The sequence below is a fragment of the Apteryx mantelli genome, chromosome 1 (genome assembly GCF_036417845.1).
Source record: "Apteryx mantelli isolate bAptMan1 chromosome 1, bAptMan1.hap1, whole genome shotgun sequence".
NCBI lineage: Eukaryota > Metazoa > Chordata > Aves > Apterygiformes > Apterygidae > Apteryx > Apteryx mantelli.
Window position 1 is genome coordinate 98,678,897 of NC_089978.1, and position 17,797 is coordinate 98,696,693.

At 44.0% G+C, this 17,797-nt stretch overlaps 1 protein-coding gene across 1 annotated transcript; it reads left to right on the forward strand.

Moving 5' to 3' along the window:
* Nucleotides 1-1,014: 1,014 nt before the first annotated feature.
* ICOSLG (inducible T cell costimulator ligand) lies at nt 1,015-16,693 on the forward strand. Its single transcript, XM_067298010.1, has 7 exons — nt 1,015-1,088; nt 4,739-4,779; nt 6,788-7,153; nt 7,652-7,936; nt 9,743-9,919; nt 11,061-11,096; nt 14,107-16,693. The coding sequence occupies exons 1-7, from the start codon at nt 1,075-1,077 to the stop codon at nt 14,115-14,117; spliced, it is 930 nt and encodes a 309-aa protein (XP_067154111.1). The 5' UTR covers nt 1,015-1,074; the 3' UTR covers nt 14,118-16,693.
* Nucleotides 16,694-17,797: the final 1,104 nt, after the last annotated feature.

Sequence of the window (17,797 nt, forward strand, 5' to 3'; positions counted from 1 at the left end):
CCCTGCTGCAGCTGCTTCTCCTTTTGTGGCTGCATGTAAACAGGTACAGGAGCGCTCCGTAGGGAACACCCAACATCTGAGGGAGCACCCCAGGTAGCGATTTGGCAGTGAGAAGCTGCTTTGACCACAGAGTTATTAAGTGTGTGCCATAGGAACCGAGTCACTGGCAGAAGCTATCCTTGTGTTTCAGGCCTCCCGAATTAAGCGAGTGCCCTCTGGGGACTCCTGCAATGGGTGCAACTTAAGGCTGGCCCAAGGCTGGGCCTTTGGGAAACAACGTTCAGACGGGAGCGCAAACCACTGCTTTCAAACAGCTGACTGCTGCTGCAGCACCCTTATCAATGTGATTTCATGCGAACTTTTATCTTCCATGCCTTCAAGCATGGACATGTAGCATATCGAATCACGTTTAGGGTTATTTACTAATTACGCAACCTCAAACCTAATCTCTTTTGAAATGTATCTTGAAACGCAATTTAATAACAGTGCCCCGAGTTCCCAGCCATGCTTTCCAAAGATGTGCAGGTGCAGCCCGATTGCAATACTTTGCCCCCCTCCCTTGCACGCTCCGGTTCTCTCTCGGGACTTTCACAAAAGCTGGTGCCCAGCCCCGAGCCCCTTCCACAGCAGCATCCAGAGGTGGTGGTGAGGGGCACCCCAGCTTTTCGGGGGCAGCAGCAAGTGGCCTCGGCAAGACTTTGGCGAGGGGCCGGGGAGGCTGGGTGGGCTCCCCGGGAGGTGAAACCCCAAACGCTGCCGCGGGGCCCTCAAGATGGGTCGGGGCTCTCTCGCCGGCTGGCGAGGTGCCCCGGTTTGCAAGGTGCCGCGGTTGCAGCGCGCCCCGGGTTGCACGGCGCCCCGGCCCGGTTGCAAGGTGCCGCGGTTTGCAAGGTGCCCCGCTGGCCGCGCACCAGCTCCGGACGCGCACGGGACGCGGAAATCCCCCGAGGGCGGAGGCGTGGGAGGGAAAGGGGAATGGCCTAAACCGGCCCAGCCGCTCGCAGGGCTCGGCTCGGCTCGGCTCGGCACAGCAGGGGCAGCTCGCCTCCCGCGCCGCCGCGACCCGCCACCGCGATGGAGCCGCGACGGTGAGTGGCAGCCTCGGGGGCCGTGCGGGGCTCGGGGGGCATCTGCCTCCCTTCCACTTCCCTCCCCTCCCGCGTGTCGGTGGGGGGCGCGGGGCGGGCGCCGGGGGCTTCCTGGGGCTGTTGGTTAAGGACTTACGTCGCTTAGGGGCGAAGAGATCCCCCCCCCCCTTTAGAAAAAAAGCCTAGTTTCATTGCAACGCGAGGCGCAGCCCCGCGGGCAGCGCGAGCCGGCAGAGCCCCGCCGGGCCGGGGCCGGGGCCGGGGCCGGGGCCGGGGCCGGGGCCGGGGCCGGGACGGCGGGGGCGGCGAGCGCAGCGCGGCCCGGGGATGCCGGCGGCGCCGGAGCCCCGCCCGGACCGGCCCCCGGGCACACGGAGCCGGGGGGCAGCGAGCCTCTGGTTGAACTTCTTGTCCAGCCCAGCTCCCCCCCCCAGCCCCGCACTTACAAATCGTTATTGACACAGCAGAGAAAGCAGTTTTCCCTGACTCGCATAGCCACAGGGAAGAGCCCGCAAGCCAAGCGCGCCTGAGTCTCCCCAGCAGGGACTAAGCCCCCGCAGAGACAAGGAAAGGAGTTTGCCACAAAACCGAGCGCGGGAAGAGGCAAGCTTTGCAGGCCCCCTTTCACAGGGCGTACGTGGCCGGGCATAGCGCATCGCAGCTGCACAAAGGCTCTGCACATCTTCGCTTTCCTCTCAGCATCATCGAAGCCAAGTGCTGCCTACGTGCACTTAACTGACTTTTTAAGGAGTCATTGCACCCCGATGCGAATGATGGAAGAATTCAAGCAGGCCAAACTATTTTTTATTGCCCAGGCTAGTATTGCCTTAAAGGGAGCATTAGAAAAGCTTTACAGATAACAGGTTTAGGACAGTGCACTCCTCACTGCTGATTCAAGAACTTTGTCATTACAAGTTAGGGGATAAAGCAAATCTGTAAAGCTTAACTGTGGAGCCATGAAGTTTTATTGCACGCAACAAGACATCTCTTGTCTGGCTACTTGTGATGGAACAACAACATCCCTCAACTCTAAAATAAATCATGCATAAAAAGGTTGAGATGCAAGTAGGAAGAATAATCTCACTGAGCAAGTATATACGAAAGAGGAAGTGCAACTTTCTCCCATTTCACATGACATTTAAAAAAATAGAAGGGGAAGGTGCGGGAAAGAATTGAAAAAAGAAAAAAGAAAGAGAGAAACCTGGCTTTAAAAAAGGAAGGGGGGGGGGGAAGAGAGGGATCATAAAGAACTAGTTCAGCTACCTCTGGAATTAGTGGAGTTCACTGCCAGTGCAACAGCCTCATGAACAGAGTGTACCTATGGGGGGCAAAAGGAAGATCTCTCTGCAGGCATGACTTTCTCCCTTTTTTTCCAAAAGAAACAGAGCACTAAACTTATGCCGTGGGGGAGACATGGTGGGCCAACATAGCCCCCACACTACCATGGTTGCAACCTCCTCCAAGTAAGAGGATGAGCATCTCTGGATCTGTCCAACCTTGACAGTGGCAAAACTTATTAAAATAACAAATCAAGATTTGCTTTGTATACATAGATTAGTGAATTAGTTCTGGCTGACTACCAAAAAGTTGGATGACACCAGCAAACAACTTCCATGGGAAATTCCCTGAAAAGTCCCATAAAGAACAGTCAGTTATTGTTCTCCATTTAGTTCAAGTGACTTATTATATCCATAGTTTGTTTGGGGGGAGGGAGAACAAACAAACAAAAAACACAACCACAGGTTTAAGAACAGTGTTAGGGTGAACTTTTCAAGAAAGATATCTGAGAGCCTGGCATGAAAGTGATGGCTCCTGCACAGTCTAGAAATACAAATAAGAACACAATATAAAACTGCATGCACTGGAAGTCACTGCCAGAAATGTGAACAGAGCTGCCTCCTGGGAATTTTTAGATGTGCTTACTTAGGAGACTTACTTTAGGGCTGCTCGCAGGTTTGCTTAAAATAACTGTGTTAGAGCAGAAATATTCCACACTGGGCATCCACTTAAAATTTTTCAGCCTCATCTATCAAGGCATTTCAAAGGGCACAGAAGAGGAAAATCCAGTGTTTTCTTTGTATAAAAGTAATACAGCTCTGACCAACTCTTCTTTAAACTACTCCACCTGTCTCAGTCTCTGGAGATGGGCCTTCAAATGAGGGTAGCTTCTGTGTCAGGAATATGCCCTCTGCTTTCTCCATGGGAAGCCAAATATGTTTGTGTAGGTTAAAAATTTCTTGAGGGCAGATGAGAAGACCTTTCTCCGCAGTAGTAGAAGGGAGCCAGGATGGGTCCAGGCAGCTGGTGGGACTAGGGCTGGGCAGAAGAGATGCTGCACCTGGGAGGTGCTGGAGGAAACCTGATGCCCAGCTGGGCGAAGGGGCAGAAGCTGCAGGGAAAGGGCAGGGGGCCTTGAGGTGAGAGGGGGAGGCTGGTGTAAGGCACAGATGATGGGGGAAAGTAGGGTGAGAAATAGGCACCGGGGGAGAGAGCTTAGGTTAGGGCCTGGAGGAAGGAGAGCCAGGCTAGGCAGGTTGGTTTGCAGGTAGGGAGGCGAGCAGCCTGGGCAGGAGACTCCCGCACTCGTTTCTGGGTGGACACAGGCCACTGGGGGCAGCTCTGCCCAGTGCCCTGACTCTCTGCTCTGTGTCCAACTGGGCCGTGGCATGACAGCAAGCAGGGGAGGGGAACCAGCTGCAGTCAGGCAGTGTGGCCTCACGGCCCTGCTTCCTCACAAAAGCAAGCTGGGGAAACTGGGAATAAGCCTGTGCCCCTCTGCTCATTGGCATTATCAAGGTGGGAAACTGCAGCCATGCAATTCCCATTTTGAAACTTTTCCAGTGTCTTCCTTTTCCAAAGAGGTCTGGAGGAAGGAGAGCCCGATTTATAGTTAGGCATAGAGATGAAAGGCTATTTTAAAATAACTTTCAGAAATGTGCTGGACATTTATCTTTCCCTAAATCTTACAGGATGAGAGTTAAATCACCAAGGCTTTAGAAAAACTGAGTTTTCCTATAGCATCCAGCATGTGAAACTTGCTTGGGAAACTCCAATATAGGTTTGCCCCTCTGGAGTAATCAAACATGTTGAAGTCTTTCCAACAAAAGCTTTGCACAACTCCACGCTATCAAGCATTTCCTGTTTACACATTTTACTGACTGTGCAAAACAGTGGGCAGCATAGTTGACTGCTTTAAAAAAACAAAATCATAATTCATTTAGTTTCAACAACCAGGTGGCATGCCGGGCTTTGACCTGGATTCAAGTCTGAGCAGCTGCTCTCCTGCCCTGTGACTCTGATGTTGTACAGGACCCATTAGTCCAGTAAATCAATACGGTTCATTTTAACAAGAAAGATAGGCACAGCACCAGCTTCATGGCTTCTGCGCCAATTCCAGTATTAGTGCATTTTACTTCTATTCCTGACCTCGGCCACCCACAGAGCTCTGTCGTTTGAACAGAAGTTTTGCAGCTGTCAAAAATGCAAATACTCACTGCGAGTTTACATAATAGAGATCGCTATGGGTACCAAATTTATCTACTTCTGCTACTATATTGAAACAATCAATATGATGTTTGTTGCTTGTGTAAACAACGGCGAACTTAAAGTCTATTCTGTAACACTTTTGTTTGTTTGTTTTTTTATTTTAGCTGTGGAGTTTTGTTACTGTTTCTTCATATTCTGAGAGCTGGTAAGTAAAGAACACTTCAAATAAAATCAGGCTACCCTTCCTGAATGTTTGTTCAAATATGCAGAGTATCCATAATATGTACAATATAAATATCCACATGTTTGCAGCAAGACACTTAAGGATTCCTCAGTGTGAAAAACTCCTGTGACATGCATCATGGAAAGAAAAAGCAAAAAATACAATCTGTCTCTATGTTAGTACAGAGACTAGCAAGGGATCTCGTGGATGCTCTTGTTCAGGCTGCTCTTCCTGCTTCACAGACATCCCTGCATGTTCATCTCCTACTACCAACAAAAGACCTTAGAAGCGAGATAATAAGGGCTGGAGATAAGGTCTGAGATGCACAGGTGAAGTCAATACTCATATTACGGATAGCACTGTATATCACTGTATCAAGTATGTCTTCTACTGCAGTTCCAAATTCGCTTTCCAAAAAAAAAAAAGAAAAGAAAAGAAAAGAAAGACGTTACCTAGTGATATTTAAACGTTTTTATATTGAGAGATATGTCATCCATTTTTGCTTAATCACTGGTGGCTGAGAAGGACCTTGACAAAGTCATCAAGGAAACCCCCAGCCCCTAAATCAGGACAATCCACACCTGAATCAGTCTTGTTAGATGCTGGCTGGTCCGTTCTTAAACAACATCAGTGATGAAGGTGCCTCCACCTTCCCAGACAATGTTTTCCAGAGCTTCATTCTTCCTGCTGCTGTGAGGGGCTTCCTTGTGCCTGAGCTGCCCACCTTTGCTGCAGTTCAAGCCCACAACTTTGCCTCATCCAGCAGAGCATGAGGGCCTGGAGGACACATATTCCCTTCCTCCCTGCAATTAGTGCACCCACTTCAGTCAGTGTCTGAGCATAACTCAGACATGTGGTTGAGCCCTTTCTGAGTCCAGTGCGTTGGCACTGGGACACGTCCCCCTTTACCTAAAACATTGTCACCTCCCACCAAAATGTGCTCTGTTTCATATTTCCAACCCCCATGCCTGTCATCTTTTCTCTCCCTAATCTCCACTCACCCATAATCCCTTCCCTCAGCCATAATCTCTCCCACCCAATACAACATGCACCCCTCCTACACCGTTGCAGTCCAACATTTACAACACACACACTGTTTTGGCCTCAGCTACCAGCTGCAACAGGGGTTTTGGCTGCTGCAGCAGAGGAGAGGTGATGTAATGAAGGTGACTGAGCAGTCAGAGCTGCCCCAGCCCTTTCCAGACAGCTGATTTGCACTTTCTGTGTGTCTCGCCAGACTGCTGACCCCTTCCGATTGCTCCTGCAAGAGAAGAGGCTGCCTCACTCATACCAGGAGGCCAGGAAGAGTGTCCTCCACGTCAGACACCGTGCTGGCCTATCTCAAGCAGCTGACAGAGGCTGCACATGTCTAATGGATGTGTCACTGGCTGTGATACCTCAGCATACTAGCTTGCTCACTGAGTGTATTTGAGAGGGTGACACCTGTGGTAGCAGTAAAATATCACTGCTATGACATGTCCACTTTGAGAAACATGATTTCATCCCTTAGTAATTATTTTGCTCTCAAACATTAAATGGTACTGCTATGTTTTTCTTATCAATGTTGCCAATTCTTGTGATTGCCCTTGTGATATTTGTCATTTTTCTTAGTTTAATGTGTCAATGATCACTTTTTTTTTTTTTGTTAGGACTTGTTAATACTCATCTGCAGTTAGTCACAGTCAGTTTAATTTATGGCAAAGTAAAAAAAAATGCAGGTGTCCATGGAGCTAAGCGGAAACAGTTAGCCAGAAAGACTGGCTGGTGCTCAAAGAAAGAAATAATCAGGAGAATTTATATTGTAAAGATCCCTTTGGAAAACACACACACACACACACACACACACACACACAGAATTAGCTGCAGTTGAAGAGGAGTAAGTTAAAAATACTGATATTGGAGTTTACATATAGTAGAACATACTTGAAAAAAAAAAGACATTTTCTCCACATAATCTCCCTTTGTCCTCCTTCTCTTTTTATCTTTGTAGTTACCGCACGGGAGGAGAAGTTCATCATCAGTAAACTTGGAGACAATGCTAAACTGAGTTGCATTTATCCTTTAAAAGGAAAATTCCACTTAAATAATCTACGGGTATACTGGCAAGTAGCTGATGACCAAGAAAAGTGTTCAGTAGTACATGCACTGATCTCCGGTCAAGACAATGAAAGTGAACAGTGCATTCACTTTAAAAACAGGACTCAGTTGTTGTGGGATAGATTGGAAAATGGCGACTTTTCTCTGTTACTGTTAAATGTCAGCCAGAGTGATCAACGTACATACAAGTGCATAGTACTGCAGAAAACTGAGTATACCAAAATGATTCACCAGGAAGAAGTAGTTCTCAGTTTAGCAGGTAAGAACTTTTATTACTTGCACATATTTGTCCAAATCCCGATTCTAATTTTTCAAATCAGCACCATTTCACTATTGCATTTAAGCATGTCCTTAAATCTGAAATACGCTTCCGTGCTCTTGCTGAACTGGAATCTACTTAATTTAAATGTTACAGATAGAGAAGCAAAAACTGGGAGTACAGCCCTAACAACTGTTTATCCTTTTTTTTTTTTTTTTTTTAAGTTTGGTTTTCATGAATTTAAGGGATCTTGCACATCACTGGAGTATAGCAGCTTACCAGGCTGCTTTCTTCCTTTGGGTTTGGCTTCAGCTTTCTGCCCCTCCAGATAATTCACTATCATAATTAGCTTATATTATCAAACCTGCTGATGTTTTATGTTCAAGTTGTGATGATCTTGTGAAACCCAGAAATTCTGCTTGAGAATCCATGACAGAATTTTGTCTTTTCAATACATTTTAAAATGTTGATGACTATTTCCTTTTTCTTTCTCCCCAGCTAGTTACAGCCAACCAATACTCAGTGGACCAATAAGAAACACCAGTAGCAGTGGGGAAGAGGTGACTTTCAGCTGCAGATCCAGCAATGGCTACCCAGAACCAAATGTTTATTGGATAAATAAAACGGACAACAGACACCTGCTTCCATCAGAATTAAAGATCACCCCCCACACAGATGGCACTTACAGCGTTTTCAGCACACTGAAGATAAAAGCAACTTCTAATATGCAGATAGAGTGCTCCATAGAAAATAAAATACTACAGGAAAATCTATCAGCCAACTGTAAGTTGCTTCATAGTATTTCATGTTTTCTAGATAACAGGCATATCAACCAGTGTGCATCTGTCTGTAGACATGCAGTTCTAGTCAGGGATATACATTAATTCAGTAGTTCAGAAAACTGCTGAGAAGAGTTCAGCTTTTCTTTTAACCTAACTACCTTTAGCCATGGAATTTATGTTTACTTCTAACATCTTCCAAATTCAACTGAACACCCCATCAAGCATTTTACAACAACAACACCGAGAAGCCCTTGCTTCTGAGACAGTCATTTTGAAACTACTGGGCTTTACTCTTCTGCCGCTCTGGGATGTGACAACTTGGGGAGTCGGATTATTTTTCAAGTGACACTATGCAGTAGATTCATGAGTCCTGACCCCCCACACCTGGCTGCTTTGCAGCACTCTCATTTTCTTTTTTCTCTGTTTAGTTGTGAAGTTCTATTTTCAGTCCCCAAACTCAGTTCAACACAGTGCCACAGTGCACTATTTAAAGTAGACCTGTAGCAAACAGGTGGTATTAGCCCAATGGAACAATAAAATGAGATCACAAGAATAATATACTATTTACTGTTGAATTTAATGATCAATAATAAAAAGAAATATTTACCCACTCAGTTCTTCACAGAAACAGAAAGCTAGAAGCTATAAAAAAAAGTTATAACTATAGCACTGATAGCACACTTTGTGGTTTCTAAACAGCTTTATAGAGAAGTGATCAGGAGTGGGAGAGCTTATCTGGAGTTGGCTGCTCAGTCTCATCACAGTTCCTGGTCCCGCTTCCCACCACACTTTATTTCTCAGACTCCTGCACCTGCTGCAAGGAGGTTTGATTGCTTGCAGAGCTGTATCTAAATTCCCATAGTTAACCTGAACACGTCAGGCTGCAAAAGCAACAGTTCAGTAAGGGCTGTGGTGGGCAGGGTGAGGCCAAGAGCTGCAGAACAGACCTGGGCAGCCAACCCAAAATCAGCTGTTTCTATTCATGAATCAGAGACAGCAGAGAGCCATGGTAGGATATGAAGAAATCTTTCTTCTGCTTCCCTTACTTTCCCCCTTTCCCCCACAGTGTTTTTATAAAAGCAATCACATAATCTTGAGTTAATGGGACTGATTGCACTAACACAGCCAGGTGATACAGAATAAACTACTTCCAGGAAAAAAACTGTGTGCAAGAATTGCACAGTAGAGTGTTTATGAGGTAGCATACCCTTGCTCTCATCCCAAATTAAAGGAAAAGTAAGTAACTATGTCATTAGTTTCCTAATAATATTTTGTCATATTGTATTCTGGGAAAAAGACCTTTATCTTTTATTATTTTTAATGGTTTCTAGAAACACTACCACACCTGAAAGAATTAGAGATGTGATCTGAAACCCTAAGCCCACAGAAATCAGTGGGAATTCATCACTAACTTCAGAGGAACAGGTTTTTACTCACTTTTCTGAATGCTGTCACATTTACATTATAGCTTTTACATAGATTTATTTTCAACTGAGTCTAGGCTCAAGGTCAAGCATACAGTCTGCCAACACTGGGGTAAAAATAAGAATAGAAAGAAAGAAAGGAGGAGGAATGTATGTGGTATAATGACGCAGCAGGAATAAAGTGGTATTGTATTACTATGCTACCAGACCATGTCAGCTAGAGACATGCCTTGCACAGAAGGAATAGAACCAGAATTACAATGATACAAATGGCATAAATATTTAGTCCTTCAGAATTTTTGTGCAAAATGTGGTCAGATGACTGCCTGGAACAAAAGATAATAATTTGCACCTTATTACATCCTATTTCTATTTTATTCTAGACACACAGGAAAAGATAAACAGCTATTCTAATAGAGAAACTCAAAAAGACCTGGGACAAAAAAGACGAGGTGCTCAAGCAGCTGGCATCGTTTCCATTGTCATTCTGATAGCTGTTCTAGCTGTTTTAGCCTGCTGGCTATGGAGACGGAGGTCTTCTCAACTAGTGTCATACAAAGGTAATGAGGTCCTTGATTTGCCTGATCAAATCTGAAGAATTCTTATTCATTTGCCAAAATATTTAATGTCATCTAGCATGTCACTGGATGTACAAGCAAATTCCCTACACACAACAGTAAGTAATCGTGAAACCCACTGTCAAAAACTTGGGATGCCCTGGGGAGGGCATATACTTTCCCAGAACATATGCTTTTTTATGGTCTTCTGCTAATGCACCTGAGCTTCACAGGGATTATTGGACGTAAGTAACTTAGTCTTCATGCCTGTTCAGGCTGTAGTTTCTCAGCTGTGATTCCTGCAGGACAATTCTGGAAGGGTGGAGGGGATATTCCTCCATGGAAAAGGACTAGGTCAGTAACTCGCTTTTTTTAGGACAATCCAAAGCAAAAATCAGAGGATAAATCAGTTCTGAGAACCCTAGAGTCACTGACTGGACAATTAAGGGCTCAAGATTCCACTATGAATTTCCTAAGCAAGCAGCTTTCTAGAAGTTAGAAACAAAGCACATCTCACTGTCACTCCACATTATACATGCGCACCGTTATATTGCTGCATTTGCCCATGTGTGGGACTCTCAATGCTTAGCAAGATAGAACAAAAAGTAGCTCCAAGAGATGTCTTATAAACTAGACTGAGTCTGTGCTGCTGCATGCAAGTACTTACTGTAAGCCTGTTGGCAGGTATACAAGAGCTAATGTCTAAGAAAAGGGAGCAGGGACAACCACGCCTTTCATGGGCAAGGACAAGCCACATTTTCAATCCATGCCCTGTTTTCTCCTGGCTAGCATGCCCAGACACTCCAGAAAAGAGCAGGAGAAAGCAGGGTGATCCTCTTGCCCTGCATCTGCAGCAGCTGTGCTAGGAGCCACGTCCTTCTTTCAGAAAGAACACAGGAGTGGTGTAAAGCCACTCTGTCCGAAAACATGGAGCAGGGCTGTTGCTTCAAGCCGAAAATCTATCTTTGCTGAATATGTGACCTTTACTTTAAACAAATAGATAGGGACCACATTTTGCTGTCCAAAGAATATTTACTGCAAGGAACCCTCAGTTTTGATGGACGCTCCTTAGTATTAGTCCAGTTTGGATAAAGACTATGGCTATCTATCCTATATACCTAAAACACCGCTTTTTTATCAACAGATGTCCAACCAAATGAAGACAAAGGAGAGTTCAACTGTAAGTATTAAAAATATGTTATCATGTTTGTCTCAGGAATGACTTAACTTTACAGCTTTGGTGCTTGAGTTCAGCACAAAACCTTTGGTTTAGGTTTCCTACCTGTGTATAAACTGAAACACGTAAAGCACTTTCTTGAGCCCTGTAGGTATTGCCAAAGGCAGCCTGAGAGTTTCAGTTCCTGGAAGTCCTCTTTCAACAGTTCAGGCCAAAGGACCTGACAAATTGATATGAGCATGCAGGCTAGAGCTGCCCTCCTCTCCTGCTTTACAACTATGCTGCAACTACTGTTGTTATCAGGACAGATTGGTTATACTATAATCCAGGCAGAGCCAAACTTAACAGATCTGTTTTAAATGCTGATTTTCGAGTCTGAACAACTCTGACCATTTCATGTCAGTACACATCTTCAAATGGTTGTTCTCTGCCTTTTTAGGCACCACATCCTAGAAGGTCTTCAGCTGGGATAGATGAACATCATTTGCTTCACATCCATGAACCTAAGCCTATTTACACCCCATTAAAAAAAAAAAAAGTGTACTAAGCATTCTCCTCTCCTAGTGAAAAAAGGAAATGCAGTTTAGACCTTCGGCATGTTCATATTTTTATAAGCAAGGCCAGCAGCTAGTTTAACAATTCATTTCTCCATTCATAGTGGGAGGAAATAAAAACAGAGCAAAACAAATCCAAGAAAATTTGGAAAAACAAACTCAGCACAAAGGACTTGTAAGAGCACAGAGAGGGTGAAATATCTCATTTGGTAGTTTCTATTGAGGCACCCGACTGTTTCCTGGGGGTCTCTGCAGAACAGGCAGAAAATACTGTGGCTCCACCAAAACTGTAACAGTGAGAGCAACAGAAAGCATAGTCTGCCTTAGCAGATGCTGTGCATGTGTCCAATTCACAATAGCAAACGGAAGAAGAATGACCCCTAGATTAAAAAATGCTTAGAATTTCTTTTGTGGTCATGCAAACTGGGTGAACAGTCAGTTGTTTTCCAGACTTATCACACCATTCCAGTCTCATCTACAGCTGTTTGTTTGCTTAACATCAACAGGCTGTTTCCTGTATGGTATAATATAGTAAGAAGAATGGAGTTTCTCCTTAAGATAAGGAGACATCCTCTCCTTCCGTTCCCGTGAGCTGCGTTAACATAAAACTGGCTGTTTGTTTAAGGTCAATTTTTTCCTCTCCTAACTTAGGCCAAGCCCTCTTTAATTAGATCTCTGGACCTAGCCCCTAAGTAGAAAAACCTCTGTGACATAAATAGGAGTAAATATTTATTTTATATTGAAGGCTGCTCTAGCTTGATTTGTTTATTAACAATAAAATGAAGATGCTCTCCCTCCAGACACTATCTTTTCCTTGGCACACCTCTGCACCAGTTGTGGAAGAGGAGGTGGGACACCAGTTTTGGAGGGTTTGTTGCTATCAGAAACTGTCCCACCCGTGAAGATTGTTTTCTGCCAACAGAGTCGTGTAAGGCATGGGAGGCAATATAAACCTAAATCCTTTGGGCATCCGAATTCAAGGGCAACTTGGACCAAAGCCAGAGAAATGAGAAAGCTCTAGGGAATGTGATCTCTGATGAAAGGCTGATTGATTGTGTATGTTTGTTTAGGCTGGGGAAGGCAAGGTTGTGGGGACACAATAACAACCCTCTTCAGAGAATCTGTAAAGAGATGAGAAGTCATTTATTGTCCCAACCCAGCAGACACATCACTTAGCATACAACAAGCTTAAACTACAACAACACAAATTTAAGTTGGATGTTAGAAAAAATAACCTTTCTAAGGGTAATTGTAGCTGAGCACCAAGGTGGAGAGTCTGTCAAGTCTCCATCACTCCAGGTTTGTTGCTGTTGCTTTCTTTTTTCTTAACAAAAGAAGAAAAAGGTATCTGTTAGAGATGATGTAGAAATAGCTGGCACCACCTTGGGGCAAAAAGATGTGCTCTTCTTTCTCCAAGCAATGATCTTGGAGAAATTCTGGCTCAGTTCAATGATTTCCTGAGATTTTCAAGAGACTTGTGTGTGGTAGATAGGGAGTAACACACCGCAGGGGTCACACCCTCAAGACAGACTGCCATAGCAGTCTCCTTTTCAATACTGATGTAAATATGTTTCTGCTTTTAGCAGTTTGACTCTGTGAAGAAGGTCAGATTGTTCAATGGGGTGTGGGGGGGAAATCATGAACACCATGCAAAAAAGAAGAGCCAACTGAAACTAGCTTTGCTGTTACAAAGAAAAGAGGCTTAGAAACTGTGGGGAAGGCAAGCCACAAAGAAGAGTAACTTCATCCTGTTGAGGCTGGACTCTGCAGATGCTTATTATAGTCAGTGGGGCAGGATGCTCCTGTGAGGAGGAATTTGGAGCCAAAGCTACTGTTGTTGTTCTGAATTGCTTTCTGGGGAAATCCCGCTGCTGACTGTAGAGGAGCCTCGGGGAAGCTAGTTTCCTCTCAGTCAAGGATAGGCTTTGTGTATCTCTTTTTTAAGGAGAAACTTAAAACAAACCAGTGGTGACACTGACATCCCTTCACAGGGAGATGAATGTTGGCAGGAGAGCACTTTTTGCATTTGCAGAAAGAGAGGCACTTGCACTTTATAGCACAAGCACAGAGGCAGCCTTTGCCTAGGCAGAGAGCCACTGACATGTCAGGTAGCCAGGCAGAGGCAGGGGTTCATACCCAGGCTGATTTTCTCACAGCAGCATGAGCTTTTATCAAAAGTGGAAGTCCCCGTTTTGGTAGAATATTCGGTAGAGAATAAAATGTTAGTATCAAGTGCATTTAAAGAAGGCTTCCTAATATTAATACATTCAGTGTTTAACTCAGTCACAGCACCTCTTACTTTTGTAGGACTGGAGATATATATATCTTTTATATATCTTTATAGTTACATATCTTTTATAAAGCTTTGCAGATTATTCCGCTATTTATGTAGGAAAAGCACAACTCTAGGGTCTGATAATTTCTGTTTTCTAAAGAAAACTTATTTTGTTTTTTTACAGCACCTGTCTAAATGGAAAGTCCACCAGGAATTCAGGCAGCTTGACTTGTGTCTAAAGAAACATCACCCCCTATCTCGGTGGCAGCATTACTTGTAATACAAGTGACAGAGGTTTCTGCAGCATGTGCCAAGATAGATGGCAAAAGCTTCTTCAAAAGAAGAGAGCAAAATCCGTTGGATTTTTGTGCCAACCAGCAGTTGCATCACCACACCAGTTAACCACTTCAGGCAGTCCTTTGTGATAGTCTACTGGTGTTTTGAGCTCCTGCACTGGGGAAAAGTAGTAAGTCTCGGACTTAACTACTCTGTGCCAGAATGATGAAACTTGGTGAATGTCTAAGTCTATCATCATCATCACTGAAGAATTTGTTACTAGCAGAAGCGACTGTGTTTCGGGAGCATTGGAAGTTCTCTCTGTTTCTCATTACTCTGACAATGGCTACTGAACATGAAGAATGGCAGCTAGAAAAAAAAAAGCAAAAGCAAGAAAGAGAAGAAAACTGCAGGACTTTCTGCAAAGTGAGATTTGTGAACTTCTCCACCTTTATCCCCCTAAGTACGTCCTTTCACTCTTCTTGTCTGGTTTCACCAGCTGCATGTTATTGTGTACAGAACTAGCTAGAAATGTTCAACCCAGTCCTACAAAAGTGGGACTAGGTTAAACACTGACTGTATTAACATGAGGAAACCTTCTTTAAATGCACTTGATGTTAACATTTTATTCTTTACCAAATATTGTACCAAAACGGGGACTTCCACTTTTGATAAAAGTCAGCACATACTGTGTGAAAGAACAGTTTGTGGAAATCAGACAGACTGTGATAAAAATAGCACTCTCTCTGCAATGTTAATGTCAAGTTACCCAGACATACCCTTTTGGGATGGAACAAAAGCTGTGGTCGGGCTCTGCTCGATTCAGCTGGTCTCTATTTAATCACTGCTTTGTGACTTCCAATGAGGATTTTATACTGAATTTTTCTACCCTCTCCTCCTGTCTCATCCCTCCACCCCAAAAAGGAGGAGTACAGACTATATCACTGCATTGTCCATGAATATTCTTTACTTAAATGGCTAAAGTAAGTGAAAGGGAAAGAAAGCCAAAACTTGGCACATTTCCATGTGCCAGGATGCATGCCTAGCTGATTCAGCCCCTATTCAGCAGGCTGAAAATAGTAAAGCAGTAGAAGTCATTCATGGCATAAAGTTTTGAAGGAAGAGGAATTTATACCAGCTTCCACCTGCTTAGGTGGGGCAGTTCTTGCCAGCTTGGGGTGGGGGGGGGGGGTGGTTGGTTGGTTGTTTTCTAAACTGAGCCCTGGAAACACTTGGCTACTTCTGCAGTTTTTGCTAGACTAAAATCCTACCTTCTCTGTGAACAAGCCACAGCCTTGTTTGTCCTATCTCTGCATAGAGAAGGCACTTCAGTGTCAATTATGAATTGAGACATTAAGTTTTCATGTTAAGATCAGATTTCAAATCCTAGTCAAGTGAAAATAAATTTGGTTGTCCTGTTCTTCCATCATGCAGAATCCAGAAACATTTGGCAATAGCACAATTAGTTTTTGTTGAAGCAATACCCCCAAGCAGGCTCAGAGTTTGGTAACTGTGGAGTTCCACCACATCAGTATTCTGTGGGAGGACTGCACAGACTCAGCCTATGCGACATTTAACGGAAGGGGCAGTTAAGCTCTCACTGAATGCAATCTAGGCTTACTCACCAATTTGGACAGGATGGGGAAACTGGAAAAAAATTTAAGGCCAAGCTGCAACTAAATAATTAAGCTCTTATCTCGTCTGGATTGTAAATAATAGTTTGTACAGTAATGTTTTTTTTAAAAGAGATTTTATATATTAACTTCAAAAAAGCATATTGCATATTTGCTAATCTTGAATGTCTGTGAAAGATACCTTGATTTATTTATTAATTTCACTTTTGTCCTATGCTGCCTTCTAGTTTACGACTGTAATATATCGCATCAGATACAGCATTTAGCTCACAGTATTTGTTAGATAAAAAGACTGAGATACCACAGGCTACTTTACATGTCATCTTTTTCTTGTCTTGTGTAAACTTGCAGACACCTTAAAAATGTGGATGACATCTGTGCGGATGTGAAGGGTAATCATTTTCTAGTGGTTCAGGAAGAGGTCCTGCAGACGCTTCCTCACCATCTATAGAGAGAAGTTGTTTTGTGCAGCCCCTTTGGCGCTCCATAACTGACACATGCCTTTTCTCAAAACAGTTTTCCTCCTTTCTATTCTGCAACTGCAATAAGCTGCGACTGTTTAGAGATGTAAGAAGTGTCCTAGCAATCACTCCACAGTATGTCGTTAAGCTAATTCAGACCAGTGGGGTTTTCTTACTACTAGATTACTACACGGTACATAGTGAATACATCTGAATGGGACAGCTTGCTCTTGCAAAAGACATACTTTCAAGTGGTTTAGGTTTCCAGCTATTTCTGAAGGCAAATAAATCCTGGATGACAGTTGCTTGCTACCATTCAAAGGTCTGGGAAATTCTGTAGTAACTGAGTTTTTGTCACCATACACCATGTTTATATTCCAAATAAAATCTATTCATTTTTCTTCTGGATGTTTGACTGAACCTATCAGCACATAAAGACAAGTAACTCCAAATCATGGTCCCCCAAAGTGACAGTTTTACCCTCAGCCACGTTAGTTCAGGGCATGTGAGTGCTCCTTTCCGAAGCCCCCAGATGAGGAGAGACTAAGGCAACACAGAGACTTGACAAGCTTTGCTCTATTTGGCTTGCACAACAATATACCTTGAAAAAACTAATTGAAAGCCATTCAGTGGCCTGAGGGCAGTGCTAAGCTGATGCATCCTTTTCTCAGCTCACCTGAATGACTGACAGCAGAGCAAAGGTACAACCAACCCCTCCCACCTCCTGACCTTAAACTGGCTCATCGCACTGTCCTGGGCAGGCATTGCACCTCAGCACCAACATCGCTCTGTTTTCCTTCATTAAAGACACCAGCTTACATTAACTGTATATGCCAAGCAACTTAAACACGCATGCAGGAAAGCACCGCCTGATGCTGCTCTGTGGGAAGGCTCTAAGAAATGGACTCACTTTCACAGAAAAGTGAAAGGCTTTCGTTGTGGCATGGCTGGTAAACCACAGGTGGAAAGCCCCAAGAGAGAGAATACATGTTGCTACTTAGTGGTTTGAATCCATCCTTCCTGTAGTCAAATTCATTATTTAAATCTTTTCACCTGTGAGAGCTGAAATTTCTCTTTCACCCCAAAACACTTTCCCTATTCTCACTTTAACTACCCTGACTCCAAATACTGTTTATTTCTCTGTAGCCACTTGTCCTACTTGAAGAACTTTATTAGAAGCTTCTTTTCCAAATTACAAAGTCAATGCTTTTCACATTTGGGGAGGGGGAGGAGAACTTATGCACAAAAGTTCACATTACCCTCAGAGGGCAATCTCTGTAGTCCTCCCTCAATTTTCCCTGGAAAGCAAAATTGCTCTGAAGAATAATTCAGTTCAGTTCAACTTCAGAGGGACTTTCAGGAGAGAAACCTTCCTGTTACAGAAGTCAGGCCTTTGGGAATCTTCCTCTCAAAGCTTGAACTGACATTAGGACCTTCACCACATACTCTTTAGGTGATAAAGGACGAAATCATGATAAACTAGCCTCCACGTGAGGATTATGAA